We start from the raw sequence: 25,542 nt of genomic DNA, 5'->3' as shown, positions 1-25,542 counted from the left end.
ACCAGCTCAAATATCCTTGCTGGTTCCCACAAGCAGCTCAGCCTTTCCAAAGCTCAGCCCGCGAGCCGGGAGGAGGCAGCACCCTGAGCCTGCCAGACTAATGAGAAGCGCATGGGACCCACATCTGGTAGCGATTGAGCGGGGAGCAGCGTTGGGAACGGAGGAAGCACATATTTCCTGCAGCACAAAGGAAGGGAGAGGAATGTTCACAGCAGAGCAGAACAGAGTTGGGGCCCTGGGGCGCAGGTCCTTCACACACGCTGCTCCTTCACTGGGGTAGGGGCACAAAGGCACGAGCAGCATCAGATCTGCAGACCCTCGTGCTGCCAATGGGGTTATGCTCCCACTAGAAACAGACTGGGAGCAGAAAACAGAGCCAGCAAACTGCCTCTCTAGGAAGGGTTATGGGCTGGAGACATCAAGGCAAGGGCTGCTCTATGCTGCAACAACAGAAGTGGGACAGGGACAAGGCAGGGCTGTGCTCAGCAGCACATGGTACTACAGCACCACATCACTTGGTCCTGTGCTGGTACTGGGTGGGCTCCTGGCTCCCATCCCTGCACACTGAAGGCTGATGGAGGATTTGCAGGTTGCATAGGCCGTGTTTTCCATCCCTTGGAAGCTCAGCTGTAAGCAGGCATGCTCTGCTCCATGGCTCTGCCTTTGGCAGCTGCAGATGAGCATAAAACGCTTTGGCAGCTCCTGAGAATGGGGTTAGGAAAATGTAGGTGGATTCGCCTGTTAAAAATACACCGTGAGAGGGAGAGGGATCCATCAGCATCCCACCCAAAGCCTGGGATTTGGAGATCACCCTCATTGGGTGGAAAAAGGAGACAGCCAAAAAAACCAAAAAGGACGACTGATATTCAGGGACGCTGCAAGGAGGCCCTATTTACCTGGGGATGTTCTATGTTATTCTTTGCCCAAGGAGGCTGTGGATGCCCCATCCCTGCAGGGAGTCAAGGCCAGGCTGGATGTGGCTCTGGGCAGCCTGGGCTGCTGGTTGGTGACCCTGCACACAGCAGGGGGTTGGAGCTGGGTGAGCACTGTGGGCCTTTGCAACACAGGCCATTCCATGATCCTCTAATGCAAACACTTCAGCTCCCATTGGGCACACAATGCAGTTCTTAGGAGCTCTGAAGTCATATTAAGAATCACTCCTTAAGCTTTCCAATGCATTTCGGTGCCTCTTTCATTTTGCTAACTCAAGGCAGGAATCTCTCCACGTGGACCCCTGGAATTCATTTAAAACTCAGCTTTACAAGGAACCTCAGAAATACCGATCTCATTACCTGCTCACAAACACACCAAACACTGTCGTTCCAACCCACCATTTGAAGTCGAAACCAACTTAATACACTCCATGTGTTCGCAGGAATTAAAAGACAGATCCCAAAGCTGCGTTTCCCCACATTTAGGCCTTACGGACTCCATCTCTCCTCCCCCAGCCGGTGATTCCCAACCCCACCGCACAGGGACGCGGTGACCCAACAATCCCTGCTTACAATGCCAAGGCTCAGCGGGGCCGCTCCGCCCCTATAGCCCGCACCGCCCCTATAGCCCGCACCGCCCCTATAGCCCGCACCGCCCCTATAGCCCGCACCGCCCCTATAGCCCGCACCGCCCCTATAGCCCGCACCGCCCCTATAGCCCGGGGAGGCTCCGCCTGCCCCACCGCCTGCGCCTGCGTCAGGCCCGGTTGGTGTGTTGGGCCCAGTGGGATGGAGCGGTTCGGCGGTGCTGGGTATGAAGTTGCCGAGCTGTCCCGGCAGCAGGAGCGGCATTACCGGCTGCTATCCGAGCTGCAGGAGCTGGTGAAAGCGCTGCCCAGGTGCGAGGGGTGGAAGGGAGCAAGGGGGGGGTAGGGCGGAGTGGTGAGTGTCGGCTACGAGCTGGGGCTGCAGCTCAAAGCCTGGGCCCCAACCCCGAACCCAGCCCCGGTTCTGAGCCCTGAGTCCAAACCCTGTCCTCAGCCCCAGCCTCAAATGATACCCTTGTGTCCAGCTCTGAGCTACAATCCCAGCTCTACACCCCAATTCTGAGCCCCAGACCTGACTAAGGTTTCAACCCCAACTCCATACCCTGACTCAAACCCCAATTCTGAACTCCAACCCTAACTCCAAACCCTGACCCTGACCCACAGTCCTGACCTCAGTTCCGAACCTCTGAACCCCAATTCCCAATCCTAATCCCAGCCACAACTCTGAACCCCAACTCCAAACCTTGACCCAAACCCAAACTCTGATCTCCAGTTCTAATCCCAGCTCCAACTGTGAATTGTGACCCTAATTCCAAACCTTCACCCAAATCCCAATTCTGAACTCCAACCCCAACTCCAAACCCTGACCATGAACCCCAGTTCTAAATCCCAACACTAATCTGATTGCAACTCTGAACCCCAACTCCAAACCTTGACCCAAACCCCAACTCTGAACTCCAGTTCTAATCCCAGCTCCAACTGTGGATTCTGACCCTAATTCCAAACCTTCACCCAAACCCCAATTCTGAACTCCAACCCCAACTCCAAACCCTGACCGTGAACCCCAGTTCCTGACCTCAGTTCCAAACCCCAATTCTGAACACTAACCCCAACTCTGAACCTTATTTCCCAGTCCCAACTCTGAATGCTGACCCCAATTCCAAACCTTGGCCCAAACCCCAACTCTGAACTCCAACCCCAACTCCAAACCCTGACCATGAACCCCAGTTCGAAACCCCAACACTAATCTGATCCCAGCTCTGAACCTCAACTCCAAGTATGTTGATCCCAATTCCAGTCTCTATTACGAATCCAATCCCAGTTCCAAATGCTGACCCATTTCCCAGCCCCCAAATTAATCCAACCCCAACTCTGAGCGCCAGCTCCAACTTAACCAAACTCTGACCCCAGTTCCAAACCCCAACCTCAACTCTGACCCCCCAATTCCAAGCTGTAACCCTGAACCTAACCCTGATCCCGCTGTGTCCCTGCAGCTCCTGCCAGCAGCGCTTGTCCTACACGACGCTGAGTGACCTGGCACTGGCTCTGCTGGATGGGACGGTGTTTGAGATCGTGCAGGGGCTGCTGGAGATCCAGCACCTTACTGAGAAGAACCTCTACAGCCAACGCCTCAAGCTGCATAGCGAGCATCGTGGTCAGCAGGGAATAGGGTTGGGGTTGAGGGACATGGGGGGCACTGGGGTGAGATGCTGGTGGTGGGGTTGAAGGACTGGATGGGGGTGAGAGAGGTGTAATGGGAGGCTGGGTCACTGCAAGGAGGCAATGGGGAGGTGTGGGGATGGGGATGGGGGTGAGGTGGTGGTGCTGTCCTGATGCTGTCCCCATTGCTGGGTGCAGGGCTGAAGCAGGAGCTCTTCCACCGGCACAAGGAGGCCCAGCAGTGCTGCAGGCCACACAACCTGCCCCTGCTCCGTGCTGCCCAGCAGAGGGAGATGGAGGTAAGGGGGGAGCAGGAGGGTGCAGCCACACTCAGTGCCCTTCACACGTTGTCCCTGGGGGCTTGGGGACATTTTGCTGCAAGGCAATGTTGGGTGTCCCAGTGCTGGAGCTGGCGCAGTGTGAGGGACATCACAGCCCATGGGAACTCCAAAGGGTGAAAACAGACAGTGCTCAGAAGCTGTAATTTACCCAGTTGCACTGATAAGGGAAGAAATAACCTGAGGTTCCTAAGAGCACAGATTGATTCCTAGTGTTTCCCAAAGCATTTCTGGAAAAGGGCTTTGGCGTGAGAGGGACGTTGAGTCCCAAAGGCCCAAAGATCCTCTTATCTACACGTCAGTAGATAAGATAGAGGTTATCTTAATCCATGTAATTTCAATGGATGTGTGAAGTTACTTTAGTCCACAAACGTGTAACTGTTTAAATGTTGGCTTTCTCCTGACCTTTAGCCATAATAACCACGGTGTGAGAGCCCTTTTGTTTCCACTTCCCTTGTGTTCTATTGAGGTGGCTGAACTCAGGCTGGGCCTGCATTAACCATCCATTTTCCTCCTGTGTGTAGTGTGTTGTAGCAGCCTCTGTGGCTCAAGGACCAGCTGCTATGGGATCCTCTGTGATCAGCCCCACAGGGAGGGGTAATACAAGATATGGTTTGGGGATGCCCAGCTTCCAGATGGTATCTATAACCTTAAAAGTAAAGAACTCAATTGGCCTAGCAGAGCAGCTCACCAACCACCTGAGCTGAAGCAAGGCTTGTGTTTAAGCCTTACTTTTCCCAGAGCCTTTGGTGCTTTTCTGTGTCTCAGAATTGAATGCCTGGCTCTAAATAATGGTGCTGCCATATCCCTATGGCTTGAGAAGGAAGGCTGTCATTCATTGTCACCCAACAAGATCCTGCTGTGTTCTTAGAGCCGCCCACAGCACCTGATTTCTGGTGTCTCTTTGAAGTAGCAGCTGATCTCCGTGTTCCAGGTGGGAGGGGGTGATTTACACACTGCTGTGTGTCTATGGCAAAGCAAGTTCCAGCTCTGCCATCCTGTGCTTAGGCAGCTTCTATTGTTCCATTTGGTCTGCTGTAAGTTTTCTGCTAAGGCAGAGCAGGAGGGCCTGCATGCTTCTGATAGGGGCTGTTTTGGCAAGTCCTCACTCGATAACATTCTGTTTGCTAGGAGCAGAGCCCCAGCAGGCCGTAGTTCCGAGCAAGGCTTCTGCTTGCCGTTGTCAACAACAAAAAATAAGCTATGCTTCCTGTTGCAAAGTTGGGAGTGGAGGAGTTTGGCTCCTTAGTGAATCAATGGGAGCTGGCTCTGATGTGCTGCTCACAGGATGTGGAGGCATCTGAGCTGGCTCCTGTGTTTCTTAATGATCTGTGTCACTCCCCCAAGTCTTGCTGCTGTTTCAGCAGTGCTGTGAGGGATGTGTGACTTTTGGGCTACTGACTTCTTAGCTCGTGTATTACTGGAGTACTTGGCTACAGCCTGTTGCTCCTCAGGAAAAGTCATTCAGATCACAGTCTGCTGCTCATGATCTCTTTCCTGGCTCCAAAATGCACTAAAGCAGGTTAGTCCCAGCTGTTTCCCTGTGCTTTGTAGTGAGAGGCGGCTCACTGTAAGGCATGGCAAGCACCCAAGGTAAGATCTGAGGCTGTGCTTGCTGCCCTCTGCTGTCCTTGGAAGAGACAAAGTCATCGGAATTGGAGTGCTTTAAGGATGTAGTAACTCTTTGGTTTTCAGTAAAAGATCTAATTGTCTTCTCAGGCTGTGGAGCAACGAATTCGAGAGGAGCAGAGAATGATGGATGAGAAAATAGTCTTGGAGCTGGACCAAAAAGTGATTGACCAGCAGAGCACCCTGGAGAAGGCTGGGGTGTCTGGCTTCTACATCACCACCAACCCACAGGTCAGTGTTGTTAGCAGTGAGGATAAGAGCTGGTGGTGCTCTTGTGCCAATGACACAAGTTTTAGTCTATTCTTAATGAATTCTGGCTCGGAAAGAGTGATTATTGCTCCTTTGCCCCATCAGCTGATGGGCACTGTGCCTCTCAGCAGGAGAAATGCAGTCTGTGCTGCATGGCTTTGTGAGCTGAACATGAGCAAAGAACAAGGTGGCAAGAGGAAGGAGGATAAGAGAGCTGTAAGCTGCTGTTGGTGGCTATAGGAGGGGGTGATCTCAACTCAACGGCAGCTGTGGAAAATGGGGTGCTTTAGAGAAGTGAAAGAGGGGATTGTATCATAGCAGTGTGTTGCATTTACCTCCTTGTCTTCTCCTGCAAAAGGATCAAGCACTAAATAGTGCCATGGTACAAATGAGCCCTTTCTGCTTCCTGCAGAAGGGACTGGGATCTTCTTACCCTTGCATTAATGTCTTTCTTCCTTTACAGGAGCTGACTTTACAGATGAACTTACTGGAGTTGATTCGGAAGTTGCAGCAGAAGGAATCTGAGTCAGAGAAGGCTTTTTCCTGAGCAAGACAAAGTTTTCTTCTGACTCCCCTCTAAAGAATAGACTTAATGCATTTTGTTGTGTGTTATATTAAGAAGAGGCCATTGGTCAGCAAGTGCAAGTTGAAACCCTTAGGTTACCTTCAGAGATAGACCTCTAGAGCAGAGGGGAGCTGAAGAGCTCCAGGTTGCCCTTCCACTCATCAAAGCAAGGAGCACATTGCAATTCCTGCTTTGTTGCAGTGGGTTGCTAAGACAAGGGCTGACAGAGTGTGAATCTGCCACCTCCAGCCTGCAGCGTCATCTCTAAACTGTGATCTGCCCTTCCGAATCAAGGAGGAGGGTTTGGTAAGGGATGGGAGAGGTGAGTAACTGTCCTATCAGACAGGAAGCAAAGTGCAGCTGCTTTCCTTTGCAGCCTCAGTGTGCAGTTAGTTGGCACATGGGGAGAAAGAAGTCAACGTTATGTCTGCAGCAAGATGTGTTTCTTGTGTGCTGAGGCAGAAATAACAGGCAGATGCTTCACAGAGAGACATTGAGGTGGATAACATTGATGTCTCCTCTGAGTTCTATTAAAATCCTGTTCTGAAATGTGACGTGATGTCGGTGGTGTTTTCACCTGGCTCAAGTAGCCAGAAAGACACGAGAGCTTTTGCTTTGTTACTTTAAAACAGTTCCAAATGGGTAGAAATATTCTGCACTGCCTTCTGGGGCTGCCGTTTTCTGAAGGTCAATGATCACACTTAAGATTTTTCTATCCCTGCTCTGGGTCTGAGCTGCGTTAAAGCTGAGGAGCTGAAGTGATGCTCAGAGCTCTCAGGAATGAGCTGATGAACACATTGAGCCTCAGGACTTGGTGCACAGAAGGAATGGGAGTGCTTGTGTGTAATCAGGGCTTTGTATGTGCAAGAAATGTGTGTGCAAGCAATGTGCCAGCTAATGTGCAGCGTTGGCTGCTTGCAGGAGATAGGATGGTGCAAGGCAGCATCAGAAAGCAGTTATTTTCATGGATGAGTGGCTCTTCAAGTCAGAGCAGCTGCTGGAAGTGGATCAAGGACTTCTACCATCCTGTGCTGAAGGGCTTTGATGACACAAATCACTGCTTAAAGGTTTTGCAGCATTTCTACAGGCAAGGATTGTGTTTGGGAGGTTTCTCCTTTGTGCTGCTGGTTTTGCTCTTTCCTGCATCCTCTGTTATTACTACAGCAGCCTCTTCTCAGCAGTATTAGGAGGTTCAGTGCACAGTTAATTACTGAAGTTAGGAAATGGGTTCCTGCCCCTTATTCAAGGTACTGTAAGCCTTTATGTCCTTACAGAAGCAGATGGCTGAAGCCAGAGAGGTTTTCAGCAAACTGGGGCCGTCACCAACTCAAACAAGGAAACTGCAAAGGTGCCGGCAGAGTTTGTGGGTGGTTTTTTGGCTCTGCTATAGATGGAACACGCTGGAGCTGATTTTCTGCAGCGCTGTGAGAAGCAAAGAGGCTGGAGCTGTTGCTACCAGGCAGTAACAGAGCCGGCAGTGCAGCTGGAGGAGCTTGGAGCACCTGCAGGCAGCAAATGCAGCAGCTTAGCATTGCTGTGCAGCTTCATAGCCCAGCATTGAGCAGAGCAGAGCCCCCAACACAGGGCATGTGCAAGGCTCTGCCACCCACCCCAGCTTTCTCCAGGGCTGTGGCATCTGTGGCAGGCTGCTCCGACAGCACCATGACAACAGAGCTTCCTGCTCCCACCATCTGGTTTCGGTTGCACGTGGCTCTGGCAGGCAAACAATCCCCACTGAAATTTTCCATGCCTGCAGCCTGCTTCAGGTCATGGGTTTTCTTTAGTCCTTTCTTGTTCTTGCTTTCTGGTTGAGGTGTGGAGCCCCCTCGGATGTGGTTCAAGTGGTTGGGAAGGTTATTTTAAGAGAATTAAAGCTCCTGGTGTAGCTCGTGATCAGTGGCCCTTCCCATGGGACTGGCTGCAGCTCTTCTGCAGTGGTGTTAGATCTTAGAGTGACCCAGAGGTGCTGCCCCAGCTGGAAATGCAGCAGTAAATGGCTGGATTGCTGCTGGCTCTGCTCCTGGGCAGCTCTTGGGTGCCATAGGAAATGCTTGGCTGGGGACCTGCTGTGTGCCTGGTGGCATCTCAGGTGGCTTCAGATGCCAGGAGCAGCGTGGGGAAACACTGCACAATAGGATCCAGTTCCTCTGGTCTGGTGGAAGGTGAGCAAAGGCACACAAGCCGGAGGAGCAGTGAATGATTGTAAGAAGAAACAAGGTGAATTTCCTGCTGTCTTCTCTGCTTTGCTGAGCAGACCAGGGCAGTGTGGGCCCCTCCAAGGGGAGGATGTAGATTCAGTGTGGGTGAAGGTGAGTTATATATATATGTATAGGTGTTATATATATATGTATAGGTGAGTTATATATGTGTGTGTATATATATATATATATATATATATATATATATATATATACACATATATATACACACACACACACATATATATATGGGATCAATGAATATTGGAGGACAGACACCGAAGTATTTGGGGTGATGGCTGCCAGGATCACAGAATTATCAGCATTGGTGCTCAGTAGCTGTCATGGGATCAAATGCTGCGTTAAGAAAGGCAGAAGAAGGAAACAAGGATCGTTTTGCTGCTATGAAACCACTAGCGCACCCACATCCAACCGCGGCTCCTTCATCCCAGTTCAGTGCGGGGCTCAATGGGGGCCTCAGTCTGAACTCCGAGCATCACTGAACCGAAGAGCTGTAAAGGACCCGCGAGCATCTCGGCGTCCACCTCCTGGCTGCACACGGATCTAACCCAAAGGACCCACCAGGTGGCAGCCGCCCACCGTCGTGTCGGAGGTGGGACCGGGGCGGAGCGCGGCGGCGGCGGTGCGGAGCAGGTGCGGAGCAGGTGCGGGGCCGGAGCCGCACGGACCTCCCCCGGCCGCGCCCGCGGAGCTGCCGGGGCGCAGAGGTGAGCGGGGCCGGGATGGGGATGGTTGGACTTCGGGGTTCGATGTCTAGGTGGGATTTCGCCTTTCTCCCCTCCCGGCTGCAGGCCGGAGCCAGATTTCCCCCCGCGTCACCGCGCAGCCCCCGCCCTGGCTCGGTACCCGCACGGACAAAGGGCGGTGGCGGCGTTGCGGGCGTGCCCTGGTCCTTCTGTTGCCGACGACGGATGCGGAGCTGTGTGCGTGTCACCGCGGCCCTGTTCCCGTGGATGGTGCCGGGGGGACCCGGCTGTGGATCGGAGGTTTTTGGGGGAGCGGCTGATGAGCCGTCTGAGCAGAGTTTGGGGGTCAGGGAGCAGCCCCCGAGCTGCAGATGGAGCCCGTTGCGTCGTGCTGGTCCCATGCCTGGCTTTGACAACTGGGAAATGTCCGGCGCAGCCCCTGCACGACCCCTCGGTGGGCTTTCCGACCACCAGGGCTTCCTCTGAGCAGGGTGGTGCTGGATAAGGTGCCAGACAGCAGCACGGTCTGCTGTGCCCCGTGTGCGTTGGTTTGTGTTTTAACAGCGATCTTTGGATAGGGAAGGGTGGGGACATGCTGTACTGGGGGTGCAGCGGTTCCCCTCCACCTGGTTTCCAGGCAGGGCTTCCTGCACAGTGCCTAAATCAGCACACTGCAGCGCTGACCCCACCACGTGCTACAGAGCTGGGGATGTTTGTGCTCAGCAGGTCTGAACCCAAGGAAATATGTGACTTCCCCACCCTGAGCCCAGCTCTCCTGGGCTCTGCCAATGGATGGGATTTAGGCAGTGGAGGAGAAGCACAGAGGCTGCTCGGTCACAGAATCATTAAGGTTGGAAAAGATTTCTCATATCCCCAGCCCACCCCCACCGTGCCCACTACCCACATCCCTCAGTGCCACATCCCCGCAGTTCTTGAACACATCCAGGATGGTGACTCCACCACCACCACCACCTCTCTGGTCCCACATAGCAGAATGGAACCAATGCATTCCCAATCTGCTGCCGTGCTCCTCACGCCTTCCTGCTTCCCACCAGGTCTCCCAGCAGGGCACCTGCAGGATGGCGAGATGGCTGCCCCGCTCCACGGACCTGACCCGCTTCTGCCAGAAACTCAACAGAGTGAAGACCTTGGAGGCCGACATGATGGAGACGTCCTTCAACAGGTGCCTTTCCACCATCGATTTGACACTGCTGGGAATTGGGGGCATGGTGGGCTCTGGGCTTTATGTCCTCACAGGCACCGTGGCCAAGGAGATTGCTGGCCCCGCTGTCATCGTCTCCTTCATCATTGCTGGCTTTGCCTCCCTTCTGGCTGCTCTCTGCTATGCTGAGTTTGGGGCCCGGGTGCCCAAGACGGGCTCTGCCTACATGTTCACCTACGTGTCTGTGGGTGAGATTTGGGCTTTTCTCATTGGCTGGAATGTGTTGTTGGAGTACATGATCGGGGGCGCAGCGGTGGCCAGGGCCTGGAGCGGTTACCTGGACTCCATCTTCAACCACAAAATTAAGAACTTCACCGAGACCCACGTTGGCTCCTGGCAGGTGCCCTTCCTGGCTCACTACCCTGACTTTCTGGCAGCTGCCATCTTGTTGGTGGCCACTGCCTTCATCTCCTTTGGGGCCAAAGTGTCCTCCTGGCTCAACCACGTCTTCTCGGCCATCAGCATGGGTGTCATCCTCTTCATTCTCATCATGGGCTTCGTTCTCGCGCAGCCCAAGAACTGGAGTGCCCAGGAGGGAGGCTTTGCCCCCTATGGGCTGTCAGGCATCATGGCCGGCACGGCCACCTGCTTCTACGCCTTTGTGGGCTTCGATGTCATCGCAGCCTCCAGTGAAGAAGCCAGGAACCCACAGAAGGCCGTTCCCAGGGCCATTGCATTCTCCTTAGGGTTGGCCACTGGTGCCTACATCCTTGTGTCCATGGTGCTGACGCTGATGGTGCCCTGGCACACACTGGATCCCGACTCTGCCCTGGCTGACGCCTTCTACAGGAGGGGCTATTCCTGGGCAGGATTCCTGGTGGCTGCTGGCTCCATCTGTGGTGAGTGTGGGTTTGTGGGAGGAGGTGGGAGAGCACGGGGTCAGGAGCTGGTTTGATTGGGGCCCGCTCTCACATGGAGCCTTTTTCTCTGCCCACCCCTCAGCAATGAACACGGTCCTGCTGAGCAACCTCTTCTCTCTGCCACGCATCGTCTATGCCATGGCCGAGGATGGGCTCTTCTTCCAGGTGTTCTCCCGGGTGCACCCACGCACACAGGTGCCCGTCATCGGCATCGTGGTCTTTGGGCTGCTCATGGCCCTGTTGGCCCTTGTCTTCGATCTGGAGGCTCTGGTGCAGTTCCTGTCCATCGGCACATTGCTGGCCTACACCTTTGTGGCTGCCAGCATCATCGTGCTGCGCTTCCAGCAGCAGAAGGCGGATGGCCCAGCACAGCCAGCCAGCAGCCAGCCCAACCCTGAACAGCGTGAGGGCATCGCTGCCCCCGAGCTGAAGGAGTACGAGTCCTTCTCCGATAAGCTGCAGCTGGTGGGGAGTGACAAGAGCAAGGAGCACCGTGAGCCAGGGCAGCTGAAGGCGGCATTTGAACCCTACCTGGAGTTTCTCAGTGACTTCTACCCAGGTGAGGTGGTCACGGTGGCTGTGGTGACCCTGATGGTGTCTGCCGTCTGCCTCTGCTCCATCTTGGTGTTTGGCAACACCCACCTCCACCTGCCCACCTGGAGCTACTCCCTGCTGCTGGTCCTCTTCAGCCTGGGCTTCGTGCTCAGCCTCCTCCTCATCTGGGTGCACGAGCAGCAGCACAGCACCCAGACCTTCCAGGTGGGTCCCAGGCTGATGTTAGTGGGAAGATGTTGGGGGCAAATTCTTTATTCAGAGGGTATTGAGGGTCTGGGCCAGGCTGCCCAAAAAGCTGTGGATTCCCCATCCCCTGCAGTGCTCCAGGCTACGGATGGGCCCTGGGCAGCTTCAGTGGGTGGGAGCAACTAGCCCAGGGCAGGGTTTGGGGCTGGAGGGGGCTGCAAGGTCTCTCCCAATCCAGTTATGCTGTGATTCTATGCCTGGCATGGAGTATTGGTGTCAGCAGCATCACCTGGGGTGCAGGTGTGGTTGGGTGGGAGGCAGTCCTGTGGCACAGCCATTGCTGGCAGCCCCTCCCCACTAGCTCCATCTCTTGCAGATCCCCCTGGTTCCCCTGTCTCCAGCGCTGAGCATTGTCCTCAACATCTATCTCATGCTGAAGCTCAGCTACATGACATGGCTCCGCTTTGCCATTTGGCTCATCCTTGGTGAGTGCTCCCAGAACCCAGAAACCATCTCTCCTAGTGAGACAAAAGCACCTACTGCAAGTCCTGGGACCTGATGGCCAGGCAGAGCCAAGACCTCTGTTTTAGGTCTTGTGCTGCTGGGTGGGCATGCTGACCTCCCTCTCCCTTAATCCAGGCCTGCTCGTCTACTTTGGCTACGGCATCTGGCACAGCAAGGAGAACCTGCGGGAGCCACGACCACAGAGTGTCAGCGCCCGCTATGTGGTGTTCCCCAGCAGCAGCCTGGAGGAGACAGTGCAGGCAGTGCAGCCCAGCTCTCAGCCTGCTGGTGGGCTGCCGGACACCGACACCACTGAGGACAAGAGATGACGCCCATGGGAGGGGGCCCTGTGTCTCTGGCAGTGCCCACCCACCCTCTGGACCCCTCTGCTCTGCCTGACCCCTGTGCAGCGAGGGCTGCCCGGGTGTGGGGCTCCATCCAGGCATGCTGCTCACTCTTCCCTGCAAAGCGTGGTGGAGCTGGCCCCTTCTCTCCCAGCACTGGGGAGCAGCTCTCTGCCCCCATCCCCAGTGCCCGTCGTGCTCAGAGGGATCCTCATTCCCTGTGCCCACCCAGATGCCATGCAGCAAATCCCCTTGTTCCAGCCCACCCCCACTGCCCTGCATGGATGGAGGATGGAGACAGGCAGCATACCCACCCCAACCTCATCCTGGCTTCTGCTTTAGCCCTGCTGAGCCTTGTGCTGCTGTTCCCTCTGCCTGACCCTCTCTGGGGCTTTTCCCCTTCAATGCCAGCACTGAGAGGCACAAGGAGCAGCCAGGGCCACACGAGCTGAGGAAGGGACATGGCAGCATGCAGGCAGAGACCTCATTTGTAGGTAGGACCATGGGAAGGGTAGCACAGCCTGTGTTGTTCCCCTGTGCCCCAGCAGCTGCCACACCTCTAGGCTTGGGTGCTGCCTTTCCCTGGCTCCCAGGGCCTCAGGATGGGCTCAGTGGATGCTTTTTGGTGTCATTCCCCCAGGTGCAGGTTTTAGAGGGTGCTGGAAGAGGCTACCAAACCCCTCAGGCTTTGCAATGCAGATCCTCTGCCCTGCAGCATCCCAGCATTCTCCTATGGGTTCATGCCCTGGTAGGAGCTGCTCCTGTCCCCTGCCCAGTCCCCCTGGGGGCTCTGCACACCTGCAAAATGCCCATGTCCTGCTCCCCTTGCACTGTCACTGCTGCCCAACCCCTGCCCTACTGCAGCCCTGCTTGGCGCCTCCGTGTAGTGGTTGTGAGCAACGGGCTGACCTGATCACCCCCATAAATGCTGGTTCTGCAATGGCTCTGGGTGCATGTGCTGTGTTCCCCTCATAGCCCACTTCTTCCCAGCAGTGAATGGGTTTTGGCCGGAGCTGTGAGCTTGGGGCAGGGAGCTGGAGCCCTATGGGTGCTTAGAAGCATTGAGCCCCAGTGCCTGCTGCAGGGACAGGGCTGAGCAGAGCAGTGTCCTGGCACTGGGTCTGTGCTGTTGCCCCAGAGCTTAGAGAACGTGCAAACCCAGCATCAATGATGTGAATTAAAGGCAAGCCACTGGATACATGTGTGGCTCCAGCACGGTCGTTGTTCTGCCTTATGTGAGCTGTCGGTGCTTAACCAACCCAAATGCAGTTGTAAGAACACAGAGAAACAGTGCTCACCTGTAATAGTGATAGCAGCCGTGGGGACCACGTGGGCTGTGTGTGGGTGGGGAGTTGACGTGGCTGCAGGGAATTAAGGATGGAGATGTGATTAGTGGCAGCCTGGGAGGAGCAGTGCCCTCTGCAGCACCATTGGGTTGGTTAGAGCCCATACCCAGGGTTACAGGATTGGTTGGTTCTTCTGTTCCATCCCACATCCTGCTGAGGTAATGCGCCCTATGCAGAATATGTATTCATTGGTTTTAAATTGTCCACCCAATAATGCTCAAAGCCATTTATTTTCTCAGTAGCCACAGCTAACCAAGGAGCAATCCTACAATGATTTGTCCCGTAAAAGAAACAGCCTTTTTTTCTGGGGCTCATGGAAGTGATCTAATCAGCCCGGCTGGATTGCGTGGAGATCAGTCTAATTGCAATGCTGCAGGGTAAGGTATGTAGGTCAGAGCGGTATAAGGGCTCTGGAAAACTGACACGGCTTTGGAGGTCACGGGGCAGCTCACACGTACTGTGGGCCAGGCTGTGCATGGGGCTGCTGCATGGGTGAGCATCCCCGCTGCAATGGGGAGTGCTGCAGCACTGGGGTGAAAAAGACTTTGGGGTCTTTTTCAACCCTGTGGTTCTTTGCCACCTGCTACCCTCCCCCCCTGCACAGAGGAGCTGCAAGTGATCCGCTCATCTTCCCACGTGAGCCTCCCATCCTCCTATGCACACAGCCTGAGGATGAGGTAAGCACTGTGCTCAGCCCCAGCAGCAATTAATCTCCTCCTTCCCTGGGCCTGAAAAAGGCAGGACGTTGAAAACTGGCACATCACCTCCAGGTGAATGCATTCCCTCATCCCCTGCATGGGGAAATCAGGCTGAGTATTGCAATAGAGGTGAAAGCACTCACAAAAGCATTCCCCTGTGCTGGTGGAGCAGCTTGGAGTCGTGCTGCAGGCTGCCCTGCTCCAGCCCTGCCCCAAATGATCCTTATTAGTAGCTGAGCATTTTGTGCTCACCAGCATGACTTGCATCAGAGCTGGTTCACGTGGAAGGGGCCCATGAGTCTGCTGGGAACATGAAGGTTCACCTGCCAGAAGCAATCAGAGCAGACCAGGAGTGCTGCAAGGAGACAGGCTGCTGGGCTGCAATGAGGTGGAGAGGAGTAAAGCTGCAAGCAAAGCCTAATCAAAACAAAAGCTGCCCCAGTAACAAAGGGGAAATGATCAGTAATGCCAACAACCTGTATTTACAGAGCTTAAAACATGCAAGAGACCTCTCGGAATGGTAAGAATAGTGGAATCATGGGCACAGGTGTTATTTATTTAGATCCATGTAATGGCATAGAGTTCTTTTCTCCCCAGCAGCACACAGAGGATGCCTTTGGTGCTGCTGGGTGATGGCAGACACATTGCAAGGAGAGGGAAAGGGTTAAAGCCACGTGCTGCTGTCAGTGCTGAATCACTGCTGAGTGCCTGTCCTGTTTCCAGGCAGCCTGTAGCATGTGAAACTCAAAAAAGGAGGAGCGTACATCCAGGAAATAACACCAGGCGTGACCTAAGATGGGGTCTGCACCCTGGGGAGTTTGAGCTCCTCACAAAGCCAAGGAGCTGGGGAAGAAAGCAGCTGAAAATGAGTCACCACTGCATCCGACAGCCAGTCCAGCAAAGGCAATGCTGGCTGTTTGCAGGGCAGCTGAAGACAGCAAACATCTGTGCATAGCACAGCTCTGGACAGACATCGCTTGCTAGGTAAGCACACTGCACTCCTGAGCTGCACAGACTCCCCTGTGGCATCCTATGGCATGTGGTGACCCCCCAGCCCTGTGCCCACCATCCACGGGGAAGCTTCTGCTGGAACATGCAGCAAGGTGAGCAGACAGACAGCAGCCTCAAAGGGACTCACATTAAGGCACAGCGTTATGGGAATTACCCAACACTTTGGGCTGAGGCCAAAGCTCAACAGCCAACAGACTTTTCCTCTGCAATTTCATGCTTCCACCACGTCGCAGATGAAGGTTTGGGAGAAGCCTTTGCACAGCCTCACAAAGCTCTGCCAACTCTTTGCTCCATGCAGTGTCCTAAAGGGGAGAATCACTGCAGGTAAACAAGTGCATGGTGTGATGCACCCTCCCTGGGGCTGCCCACATTACAGGTAGGGGTGAGGTTCATTAGCAGCAGCATCCTGCTGCCTGGGCAAGGAGAAGAGCTGAGGTGACAAAGCAGCACAAGAATCAATGCAAGATGTGGGTTTTCCCTTTCTAGAAATTAAAGGACTTGCTAATTGTTTGGCCCTAAGGGCACTGAGCAGTTACCAGACGAAAGAAAGCCTCTATTCCTAAAGCAATGCTCTTTGGTGAACCACATGAGATGTCTTGTGCATAAACCCCTCTGGCAGAGCTTTGTTATCCACACACTCAGCTTCTTCCCTCCCCTCCCTCTTCCTTCCGCTGTCACACTCACAGGCAGGTCCAGGATCTCCATCCCAGTGCCAGAATTTGCCTGTAGGGCTTTGAGGATCCCACAGCATCCTTTGTTCTGCATGGGATTTCTGCTCATCTGAAGTTGAGAATGAAAACAACAGGAGGATGCACAACAGCTCTTCCCATCCCCAACATACAGCTGCACGTTAAAGCCTCCTGGTGGCAAAGTTACCTTAAGGATCTTCAGAGTCTTGTTTGCTCTCAGGCCGGCTGCAAGTCGCAGAGCTCCTTCCACTGAAATACGATTATTGCTGAAAGCAGATGGATGGCAGGAGTCACAATGCTGAGCTGCAGGACCTCCATGCCCACACAGCCAGGCTGATACAAGATGATGCTGCACCCAGTGCTCCGGCAAAGGATATGTAACCTCCTGTTGCACCCAGTGCTGAAAACAAGCCTGGAGGGACTTCATGGCAGTTCCCTGCTACCATCTTTGTCTGCTCTTCTTGGGACCACTTCCATCAGTTATATTAATGACCACAAACTTGTTGAGGTCTCAGCATCTTGGCCACCTTGTTTCCACTGCTGTTTCACCACCACTCCAGCCCTAAGCACATCTCCCTACAGGTCATGAGCTGAACAGAGGCCACGGTCCAATCCTTACCCCAAACATCACATCCTTCTCTCATACACCTCATACAGGATGAGAGTGACTCACCTTACATTGAGCTCCTCCAGCACATTGTTGGCTCGCAGAGCCTCTCCCAAGGCAGCTGCTCCACTGTTGCCAAAGCCATTGTAGGAAACATCCAGCACCTTAAGGAACACGTTTGCCTGTGGCACAACATAGACATTCAATTTAAAATCTAGTTACTAAAAGAAGCTGCTTTATTTGAGCAGAGTAAGAACTGGATGTGGAATTACAAAGCAACTTCTGTATTGATTTGTGAACCAGAAGCGCAATGAAACAATTCAAAGCATTCATGATACCAAGTTGGACTCCAAAAAGGGAAAGAGCTGGAGGTGGAGAAATGAAAACATATGTAAGTGTGTCAGTAAACAAGGAATGATTTCACTGTCTGGGTTCCAAGGTCTGTGTGATCCCAGATCATAGATGGCTGGTGGACAGACATCACATGATGACATGGATGCTCATACAGACAGATAGAGCTTCACATGAGACATCAGCATTTAAAACAGGAGTGAAAACATTTCCTACCCCCACGCCTTTGGCCAAAGCAGCTCCCCCCTCGCTGCGGAAATGGTTCCAGCTGATTTTCAGTTCCTTTAATCCAATGTTTTCTGCTATTGCTGCTCCAAGAACTTCACCTTGAGTAAAACACACAGTGCCAAACAGCTGGAGAGTTAAAACAGCTGCTTTGCAAAGCAGGGAGCTTGGGTTAGTTTAGGTATTTCTCTGCCACTGTCTGTGTTCCATCTGGGCAAGCGAGCAGAACAAGAATATGTTATTATCTTATATACCTTGTTTAGCCCAGACACAGAGCAGCAGCTGCCAGGCCATAGAAGTGTATGTGTTCTCCACCTGCAGGCTGCAAACACAGGCCATGGAAGAGGAAATCTAATCAGCCCATAATAAAGCCATGGTCTGCAGCTCAAGCCTGAAGAGCTGACAGCACAACCCCCTTCTCCAGCCCCATGTGAGTCTGAAAGCTGACACCAAGCAGCAGATAGCATCCCACAGGCATCTCTCATTCTTCCAACTGGCCTCCATCCAACTGCAGCCTGCTGGTGGCAGAGGAGCCAGCCCTGCAGCTCTGAGACCTGGACAGACTTTCCCAACAAATGCTCTGTAAGTGTCTGATGGGGCAGGAAAGAAATGAGGCCAGTGATGAGCCACGGCTATGGCTGAAGAACAGAATACAGGAGAGGTGTTTGTGAAGGCAACAGGAGGTCAGAAGCACAGAGGTGGAGAAGAAAGCATGCATTGAAGCCTTCATAAGTAATAATGGGAAGGGAGAGGAGGAGGAGGAGAGCTGGTGGCTGGAAGAGATGAGGACTATGGTTGCTTATCCATCTCTTGTGAAGCAAACCAAAGTAAATGAGCTTAAAGGATGAAGAGTTAAGGACTGAGATCACAAGGAACGTCCTGCACAAGTGCTCCCCAACGGTCTGAAGCAACTCAATGAGCTTCCCTGCAAACCCCTGCAGCACCCCTCACTATGCGAGGCATTCAGACAGTGCTTTACCTGCTTTGTCACCCAACTTGTTATAACTCAGATCCAGGACTTCCAATTTGCTGTTTGCTGTGATGGCATCTGCTAAATACTTTGCTGCATGGTCATCAAACTCATTTCCTGAGAGGCCGAGGACCTGAACTGTAGTATTTTGTAGAAGCATGGCAGAAATGGCCTTAGCTCCTTCAATGCCCATTTTGTTGTCAGATAAATCGACAGCTGGGGAAGGAAAAAACCTGATCAGGTCATCAGGTGGTACCATAGCAGAAGCCAAAGAGTTGCCTCTATACTGTAATGGGAGAAGCAGTGCCAGGCTCAGAATGTAAGAAAGACTGAACTGCTCTAACACTGTATTCTAACAGAGAAAACAGAAACCTGAATTCCTCTGTCCACCTGTATATAGAACGAGCTTCCCTAGCACAGAATTAATAGAGCCCTAAATGTTTACTACAGAATTCAGCCACTAGAGAAGGAAAACAAGATCCCATGTTCCTCAGTGTTTCACAGCACCAAGCTTGATGCTTCCATCTGTGGCTACCTCCTGACAAAGCAGATTAGAGCAGCCTCAGCTGAAAGCTGTTGTTCTATTCTCAGCTGTCTACACTGACCTTGTTCTTAGTGAATAATATATCCTACAGGGCTGCAACCAGTTTGGCTTACAAGAAGTTCTAGCCTCTGGAGAGGCTTCAGAGCTGCTGTAAGAGGGGGGTTGGTTAAGACCACAAAGAAAACAGTGCAATCTCTTCCTCTCCAGCAAAACTGCCAGTGGGGAACAGCAGGAAGGATGACACAAACCTGAAATGGAGCAGTTTTCTTTCAGCATTTCTGCTATTGCAGCTGTTCCTTCTCCCAGCAGCCAATTGTCACCCAGGTCTAACGAGATGACAGAGGTGTTGGCCATCAAGGAAAGAGCCAATGCCTTGGCACCCTGCAACAAAAAAAGGCCTTGGTGTGGGCTGCTCCATCTATAGAGATGCTCAGGGAAAGGCTGGATGGGGTTTGAGCAGCCTGATGTGATGGGAGGCATCCCTACATGTGAAAGGGGATGGATTGGCTTTAAGGTCCCTTCCAGTCAAAGCCATTCTGTGCAACTCTGCTCCCCAGATCCAGGTGCCCAACCTGGATGTCTCTGAACTGAAGGACAAGCAGGAGGTGGGTCCTCAACACCTCCCTGTCACAAAAATGGGCTCTCTGACTCCTGGAGGGCAGAACCAGCAGCCCCAGGAAGGAAGGGCTGATAAGGTTGGGGTCTTGGTGTGCAATCTGGGGTGGGGGGGATCATGGGGAGTATAACAGGGATGGGAGAGCAACAGAGAGGAACAAGGGGGCTGGAGGGGGAAAAAAGAAAGGGTAATGGAGAGGGAATAAGGAAGAGAGGGTAATGGAGAGGGGAAGGTTGGAAAGAGCAGTGGGGGTGGGGGTGGATGGAGGGGATATAAGGGATGGTGGGAGCATAATAGGGATGGGGAGGTAATGGGGGGGTATGGTAAGGGCTAAAGGACTGGGAATAATGAGGGGAGGAATAAGGGGGATGGGGGTATAAAGGGTGGTGAGTGATAACAGGAATGGGGGTTTGGGGGGGTATAACTAATGGGGGGACAGCAAGGGGAGGAATAATGGGGATGGGGGAAGATGGTGGGAGGAGGAATAACGGGGGTGGTGAGTTAATGATGGGATGGGGGGGAGGTATTGGAGATGGGAGAGGGTAACGAGAGGGGTCATAGCGGGGATGGGGAACGACGCCCTCACCCGAGGGCCCACCCCGCGGTGCCGCAGGAGGAGCGCAGGGCCGCTCGGGCCGGGCAGCAGGCAGGATGCCGGGCAGACGCCGCAGACCCGGCACGCCGCCAGGTACGAGCTGCGCTCCCGACCTGCGGGACAAGAGCGGAACGCGGCGCTCCCGTCCTCCGCCATCTCCGCATCCTTCGCTGTCTCCATGGCGATGCTGCGCGGCGGAGGTTCCTCGCTGTGCGGGGCGCTGCTGGACTATAAGACCGAGAAATTCGCCCTGACTCGGAACAGACGCGTGGGGCTGCTGCACCGCCTGCTGCAGCTCGCCGTGCTGGGCTACGTGCTGGGGTACGGCCGCATCGCAACGCTGCTTTATCCCGCAGCTCCGAGCCGGGCTGACCGCGATGCCCGTCCGCAGGTGGGTGTTTGTTGTGCGGAGGGGTTACCAGGACACCGATACCGCTCCTCACGTTTCGGTCGTCACTAAACTGAAGGGAGCGTCCGTCAGCAGAGCGGGGGACGCACCGAGGCGGCTCTGGGACGCGGCGGATTTCTCGAGACCCCCGCAGGTTGGAGAGCCGGGATTCGGACCCGGGTCGCAATAGAGCAATGCTGGAGGGGTCGCAATAGAGCAGTGCTGAATGTGTCCTTTTGCCTCGCAGGGAGAAAACGTGCTTTTTTTGGTTACCAACTTCATTGTGACGGACAAACAGGTTCAGGGTACGTGCCCCGAGGTGAGCAGGCCTTGTGGAGCACGGTGCATGGCACGGCTCCCCAGGGCACAACCTTGGGCTGCAGGAGCTCAGGGAGCACTGGGATGTTGCTCACAAAGGGAGGTGAGATGGGTGTCAGACCTTGCACGAAACCACCTCCCTGTTTGCTCCCACCTACCTGATGCTGTTGGTGCTTTGCTCTCCGAGGAGGCTGGCTTTGCTTCCTGGCTGCAGTGCATGGCTGTGCAGCTGTTGAAGAATCAGCAGCTGTTTGTGATAAGGATGAAGAATAAACTCATTCTCTTGCCCAGGTACGTTTGCTTTCTGTGCTCACCAATAAAACCTTCAGCCCTCAAGTTTCAGTGGTGTCTGCACAGCAGGTCCCATCTCTCAGTGTACCCTGTGGCACATGTAACCTGGCTCTATTTGTGCCCATGGAGAGCACCGTCACCAGTAGATTTTCAGGGCTGACATATTAGAAGGTGTTAGGAAGGGTATGTTGAAGGAATCTCATCCAGATTCAGGTTTTCTATAGCACTGCCATGGACTCCAGTAGCTGAATTCCCAAGGTTTGCACCTCTTCACATATAACCACTGGGTGGGCCTTAAAGTCCCTTCCAACCCAACCATGAAGCTGTATGGGGGAATCCCATTTCCCAGCTCTGAGGGGAGCTGTGCTGCTGGTTTGGAAGCATTTGGGGCATGTATGGAGATGTGGGTGAATGGCTGTGAGCCTTAAGGGGCTGTGCGGCGCTGATCATTTCTCTCCTGCCTCTTTCAGAGCCCCTCTGTGTTGGATGGGATCTGCATGGAAGATGTGGACTGTCCTATGGGAAACCCGGTGGTTCATGGCAATGGTACTGCATGTTTTGCTTAAGAAGCAGATGAAAATTGTTCAGTTCCAGCTCTGTAATGATGCCTCACTGCCTGAGTTCAGTGCCCTTTTGCAATAGAGACTGGAGGCTGGTAGAGACAGCCTTGAAGATCATGGTGTGATTCGTGTCACCTCATTTCTAGGGATTAAGACTGGAAAATGTGTGATGTTCAACAGCAGCCATTCCACCTGTGAGATCTTTGGCTGGTGCCCAGTGGAGAATGACACCCTGCCCAGGTACAGCACAGGGCTGGGGATGGTCTCTCAAGGTGTTTGAAGAGGTGGAGATGTGGAACTGAGGGATGTAGTTGGTTGGCAGGCAGGTGGAGCAAGTGAACTTAAAGGTCTTTCCTTAATGGTTCCATCATTCTTAGTCCTTGATTACTGCCACTGTAGCCCAAATCCCAGGGCTTTGTTGTTTTGCAGGAAGCCTCTTCTGGCCGAGGCAGAGAATTTCACCCTTTTTATAAAGAATACTGTCAACTTCACCAAGTTTAACTTTTCCAAGTAAGTGTGACACCCTCCAGCCCGTACTGTGTGCTGCCTGGCCCAGTCTTTGTGCTCAGCTCATACCAGGGGCCACGTACCAACCCTGTCTCTTTTCCTCCTGTTTCAGGGGCAACACACTGCAGACCAATGACCCCACCTATTTCAAGACCTGTGTATACGATCCCTTTTTCAATCCTTCCTGCCCTGTGTTCCGTATCCGTGACATGGTGGAAGCAGCTGGGGAGACCTTTGGGGCCCTCGCACTGCTGGTATTTGCTTCTTTTTCAAGCATAGAAGATGATTGCTAATTCCCCATAGGAAGCTGGGCTGTATGGGCCCTGGGCAGCCTGATCTGGTGTGGGGCAACCAACCCAGGGCAGGGGTTGGGGCTGGGGGGCATTAAGGTCTCTTTTGTTTCAGGTGTGTTGTGATTCTATGACACCTCCAGTCCCTGGAATCTAACGTGTGTTGGTGTGCTGCAGGGAGGAAGCATCAGTGTGCGCATTGAGTGGGACTGTGACCTGGACCAACCTGCTGCCCACTGCCAGCCACGCTACTCCTTCATCCTGCTGGACAGGAGGTATAACTTCAGGTGAGGGTGCTGGGCTGGGTGCGCTGCTCTCACTTGGGAGCTCGCTTTGTCTGACAAAGGCAGCAGAGCAGATGGGACCATAATAAGCCAGCTGTGCCCACACTGAGCCCGGCTGGGTGCAGGGATGAGTGGCTGAGTCCTGTGTGACTCTGCAGAACAGCCTCCTACTACTGGGACTCGCAGAGGCAGCACTACCGGAGCCTGCTGAAGCTCTATGGCATCCGCTTTGACATCTCTGTGCACGGCCAGGTCCTCAAACCTCCCCCCCCCATTCCTTGTCACTGCCTGCAGCTCCCCTATGGGCTCCTCACAGCCCTCTCCCTGCTCTCTGCCTTCTCTCCTCCACCCCTTGTTTTCATCAGGCTGGGAAGTTCGGTGTAATTCCTGCTGCTGTCAGCTTTGGCACCGGCATCGCCTTCCTTGGAACTGTGAGTACTGAAGATGCTCTTTTCCTCTCATCTGTGGGCTGTGATTTGCTGCTCAGCTGCAGCTTCTGAGCTTCAGGGAAGCCTGATGAGCAGCCTGGTGCAGCATGCCTGGCACGTGCTGCCATTGACCCAGTAATGGGGTCCCTCCCTGCCCCCATTTCCCTGTCCCTTGCATGGCTATGACGGTGGCTCTCCCCTCTACCATCCCCAACCCGCAGCATTTCCTACACCGGCTCCATTTGTCCCCCTCTAGGCCACCATGGTCTGTGACTTGGTTCTGCTCTACCTGGATGCGAAGGCCGACCTCTATTGGAAGGAGAAGTTTGAGGAGGTGAGTTTGGGCTGCAGGGCCATGTGGGAGAGCTGAGGTTTTGTGAGCTGATTTCATTGCTTTTTGTTTGCCCTTTGATTGTAACTCAGCTCACCAGATCTGGGAGCTGTGTCAGTGCTGTCGATTTGCTTGCTGTGTATGATGTCTGCTTGGCACTGGTCGACTTGGAGCCCTTCCAGAGCCTATCAGAGCCCTTCCATTCCCTATCAGAGCAGAAATGCTGCCAGCTCAGGGCAGGACTTGGGCATTCCCTGGGCTGTAGCAAACATCCCTATTTGCTTTGCAGGCAAAACCTCCTAAAGGTAAGAAAGAAGCAACAACTGAGGCACAGAAGGCTGGCCAGGACCTGGGGGATGCTCAGCAATGCACAGTGGAGTGACTTGGAGGTAGATGTGATGGGGCACAGCTTTGGCCCTGCAGGAGGAGGCCCAATTCTGGATGAGCTCTGGGGATGGGTGCTGCACTTCTGAAGGAGTCCTTGGTACATGGAGAGTATATGGAGAGTCCTCCTGACACAACATGAAGCTCTGGGGCAGTGCTGCAAAGCTGCTGTCAGGGCTGGGGCTCACTGGGATGGGGTCAGTCCATGCTCAGCATAGGAGGCTTAAAGCACTTTGCGCTTCTTCCCTTTCCATTTGGCCCTGTGGAAAGCAGGGATGCACTGAAATAAAGCTGTTCTCAGAAAGTGGGAGGTGGCTCTGGCCCTGCTCTTTCCCTTGGAGCCCTGTATCCTTTGCATGGTCATTAAGGTGCACCTCCATCCTGCACACCCCAGCTCTGCCCTACCAGGGGTCAGCATGGACACCTACCCCTTTACTGGGAGCAGAGCTCAGGGAACTCCTGAACTGCAGGGCCTAGGAAAGAGTGCTCAGAAGCACATTATGTGGTCCAAGGGCTGTTTAATGTTGGGCTCAGTGGGGCAGGTCGTGACCCACAGCATCACTTTGGCTGCCCACCTTGAACTGCCGCAGGTAGAACTGAGCTGCCAGCTGTCTGCTCATCACCCGCAGTGCCAGGAAGGCAGCCACCACCTCACAGATGAGGAAGGCCAAGAGAAGGCTGTGCACAGCCAGCTCCAGCGGCAGGCGGATGGTGAGGTGGTCCGTCAGCAGGAACAAAAGGAGGGGCAGCTGGATCAGGATGGAGAGGAGAAGGAACCCAGCAAGCTCAGGCACCTGCGTGGGCAGAGGTTGGTGAGGGTGTATGGGGACCCTTGGTATGTGGGGGGCACCTCTGCAGGGGCTGAACCCCCTGAAGCACCCTGGATTGGCACTCAAGAAGGAAGGGATGTGATGGGCTCATAGCCCCCAGGCAAAGGGGATATCCAGCATGGAGCAGCAGGCCAGCCCTTACCTTCTCCTGCAGGTTCCCAATGTAGCCCAAGTAGAGCCGAGCTCCTTCAGCCAGTGTGAGGATGAGGAAGGCAGCGAGCAGGAGGAGCTGGTAGTAGCGGGGCAGCAGGTTGTACTGTAACAGGGCACAGCCTTGTCCCTGCCAGCCCTATGCTGGTTCCCAGCACTGCCCACTCTGCCCTCCCACTGTAACCTTCCCTGCCTGGAAAGTTAAGGTACCTTCAGCTGTAGCATCATGCCCTCAGCCAGGCACCAGCAGGGGAAGTAGCAGACATTGAAGTAGAGCATCACCTGGAGGGGCAGGCTGGACAACACCTCGTGCACTGGGCAGGGCAAAGCAGGGATGGGCAGGACCCACAGTACCCCCATCATCCCTCCCTTGCATCCCAGCCCAGTGTAACAGCACTGTTACAGCGCAGACACAGCATTGAACCCCCCCGAGGTACCTGGATGGTAGAGGTGAGCAGTGCTGCTGTCCCATGTCTTGTTGGTGGTGAAGAGGGCACTGCTGAAGGCAGTCAGCCCCCGGCGCAGGTTGGGGGGCAGCGGTATGTGTGCAGCCATGGCCGGCAGCAAAGCTGGGATTAACAGGAGGGGAATTAAGGCAATGACTGCTCAGGGTAATGCGTGGGGCCAGGCAGC

General features: G+C 54.1%; 5 protein-coding genes across 15 annotated transcripts; 3 read left to right on the top strand and 2 right to left on the bottom strand.

Moving 5' to 3' along the window:
• The first annotated feature begins 1,691 nt into the window (after positions 1-1,691).
• Positions 1,692-6,474, top strand: LOC107321407 (protein DGCR6). Its single transcript, XM_015878290.2, has 5 exons — positions 1,692-1,831; positions 2,974-3,134; positions 3,338-3,438; positions 5,197-5,337; positions 5,819-6,474. Exons 1-5 carry the CDS (start codon positions 1,722-1,724, stop codon positions 5,900-5,902), a joined length of 597 nt encoding a protein of 198 aa, XP_015733776.1. The 5' UTR covers positions 1,692-1,721; the 3' UTR covers positions 5,903-6,474.
• A 2,237-nt stretch (positions 6,475-8,711) lies between these two features.
• On the top strand, positions 8,712-13,711 carry SLC7A4 (solute carrier family 7 member 4). Its single transcript, XM_015878282.3, has 5 exons — positions 8,712-8,846; positions 9,881-10,886; positions 10,990-11,666; positions 12,025-12,133; positions 12,288-13,711. Exons 2-5 carry the CDS (start codon positions 9,905-9,907, stop codon positions 12,479-12,481), a joined length of 1,962 nt encoding a protein of 653 aa, XP_015733768.2. The 5' UTR covers positions 8,712-8,846; positions 9,881-9,904; the 3' UTR covers positions 12,482-13,711.
• A 323-nt stretch (positions 13,712-14,034) lies between these two features.
• LRRC74B (leucine rich repeat containing 74B) lies at positions 14,035-20,328 on the bottom strand. 5 transcript variants are annotated; one of them, XM_085508700.1, is made up of 9 exons: positions 20,140-20,328; positions 19,186-19,318; positions 18,403-18,609; positions 17,415-17,524; positions 16,914-17,029; positions 16,428-16,506; positions 16,236-16,331; positions 15,706-15,853; positions 14,035-14,863 (listed from the first exon to the last, which is right to left on the bottom strand). In XM_085508700.1, exons 1-9 carry the CDS (start codon positions 20,326-20,328, stop codon positions 14,496-14,498), a joined length of 1,446 nt encoding a protein of 481 aa, XP_085364826.1. In that variant the 3' UTR covers positions 14,035-14,495. The 5 variants fall into 5 exon arrangements, with proteins under 5 accessions (XP_085364826.1, XP_085364827.1, XP_085364830.1 ...); XM_085508701.1 differs by lacking the exon at positions 20,140-20,328 and adding an exon at positions 19,424-19,550; XM_085508704.1 differs by having other exon boundaries at positions 14,762-14,863; positions 15,679-15,853.
• A 5-nt stretch (positions 20,329-20,333) lies between these two features.
• P2RX6 (purinergic receptor P2X 6) lies at positions 20,334-24,237 on the top strand. 7 transcript variants are annotated; one of them, XM_085508707.1, is made up of 13 exons: positions 20,334-20,469; positions 20,540-20,690; positions 20,784-20,957; positions 21,045-21,145; positions 21,616-21,691; positions 21,852-21,945; positions 22,135-22,215; positions 22,325-22,466; positions 22,680-22,789; positions 22,945-23,038; positions 23,152-23,217; positions 23,471-23,548; positions 23,835-24,237. In XM_085508707.1, the coding sequence occupies exons 5-13, from the start codon at positions 21,643-21,645 to the stop codon at positions 23,925-23,927; spliced, it is 807 nt and encodes a 268-aa protein (XP_085364833.1). In that variant the 5' UTR covers positions 20,334-20,469; positions 20,540-20,690; positions 20,784-20,957; positions 21,045-21,145; positions 21,616-21,642; the 3' UTR covers positions 23,928-24,237. The 7 variants fall into 7 exon arrangements, with proteins under 7 accessions (XP_085364833.1, XP_085364837.1, XP_085364835.1 ...); XM_085508711.1 differs by having other exon boundaries at positions 20,351-20,469; positions 20,784-20,855; positions 22,680-22,777; XM_085508709.1 differs by having other exon boundaries at positions 20,381-20,469; positions 20,784-20,855.
• A 193-nt stretch (positions 24,238-24,430) lies between these two features.
• LOC107321408 (transmembrane protein 17B-like) lies at positions 24,431-25,532 on the bottom strand. The gene is made up of 4 exons (XM_015878291.3): positions 25,347-25,532; positions 25,120-25,223; positions 24,902-25,015; positions 24,431-24,723 (listed from the first exon to the last, which is right to left on the bottom strand). Exons 1-4 carry the CDS (start codon positions 25,462-25,464, stop codon positions 24,460-24,462), a joined length of 600 nt encoding a protein of 199 aa, XP_015733777.2. The 5' UTR covers positions 25,465-25,532; the 3' UTR covers positions 24,431-24,459.
• Between the last annotated feature and the right edge of the window lie 10 nt (positions 25,533-25,542).

Source organism: Coturnix japonica, chromosome 9 (genome assembly GCF_054131305.1).
Source record: "Coturnix japonica strain WE chromosome 9, WE-NBRP24, whole genome shotgun sequence".
Classification (NCBI taxonomy): Eukaryota; Metazoa; Chordata; class Aves; order Galliformes; family Phasianidae; genus Coturnix; species Coturnix japonica.
Note: the sequence above shows the minus strand (reverse complement) of the source record. Positions and strands in the feature narration are given on the sequence as shown.

Excerpts from the sequence above, each read along its gene's own strand:
- LOC107321407 (XM_015878290.2), top strand. The coding sequence starts at position 1,722 with ATGGAGCGGTTCGGCGGTGCTGGGTATGAAGTTGCCGAGCTGTCCCGG. Across the intron at positions 3,135-3,337 it reads GCTGCATAGCGAGCATCGTG|GGCTGAAGCAGGAGCTCTTC; the intron begins GTCAGCAGGGAA and ends TGCTGGGTGCAG. Across the intron at positions 5,338-5,818 it reads ACATCACCACCAACCCACAG|GAGCTGACTTTACAGATGAA; the intron begins GTCAGTGTTGTT and ends CTTCCTTTACAG.
- SLC7A4 (XM_015878282.3), top strand. The coding sequence starts at position 9,905 with ATGGCGAGATGGCTGCCCCGCTCCACGGACCTGACCCGCTTCTGCCAG. Across the intron at positions 10,887-10,989 it reads GGCTGCTGGCTCCATCTGTG|CAATGAACACGGTCCTGCTG; the intron begins GTGAGTGTGGGT and ends CCCACCCCTCAG. Across the intron at positions 12,134-12,287 it reads TGCCATTTGGCTCATCCTTG|GCCTGCTCGTCTACTTTGGC; the intron begins GTGAGTGCTCCC and ends CCCTTAATCCAG.
- LRRC74B (XM_085508700.1), bottom strand. The coding sequence starts at position 20,328 with ATGGAGACAGCGAAGGATGCGGAGATGGCGGAGGACGGGAGCGCCGCG. Across the intron at positions 18,610-19,185 it reads AGAAAACTGCTCCATTTCAG|CTGTCGATTTATCTGACAAC; the intron begins GTTTGTGTCATC and ends TTCCTTCCCCAG. Across the intron at positions 17,030-17,414 it reads CTTTGGCCAAAGGCGTGGGG|GCAAACGTGTTCCTTAAGGT; the intron begins GTAGGAAATGTT and ends GTTGTGCCACAG.
- P2RX6 (XM_015878288.3), top strand. The coding sequence starts at position 20,526 with ATGCCCGTCCGCAGGTGGGTGTTTGTTGTGCGGAGGGGTTACCAGGAC. Across the intron at positions 21,946-22,134 it reads GAGAATGACACCCTGCCCAG|GAAGCCTCTTCTGGCCGAGG; the intron begins GTACAGCACAGG and ends GTTGTTTTGCAG. Across the intron at positions 22,216-22,324 it reads ACCAAGTTTAACTTTTCCAA|GGGCAACACACTGCAGACCA; the intron begins GTAAGTGTGACA and ends CTCCTGTTTCAG.
- LOC107321408 (XM_015878291.3), bottom strand. The coding sequence starts at position 25,464 with ATGGCTGCACACATACCGCTGCCCCCCAACCTGCGCCGGGGGCTGACT. Across the intron at positions 25,224-25,346 it reads TGCTCACCTCTACCATCCAG|TGCACGAGGTGTTGTCCAGC; the intron begins GTACCTCGGGGG and ends TGCCCTGCCCAG. Across the intron at positions 25,016-25,119 it reads GCATGATGCTACAGCTGAAG|TACAACCTGCTGCCCCGCTA; the intron begins GTACCTTAACTT and ends GCCCTGTTACAG.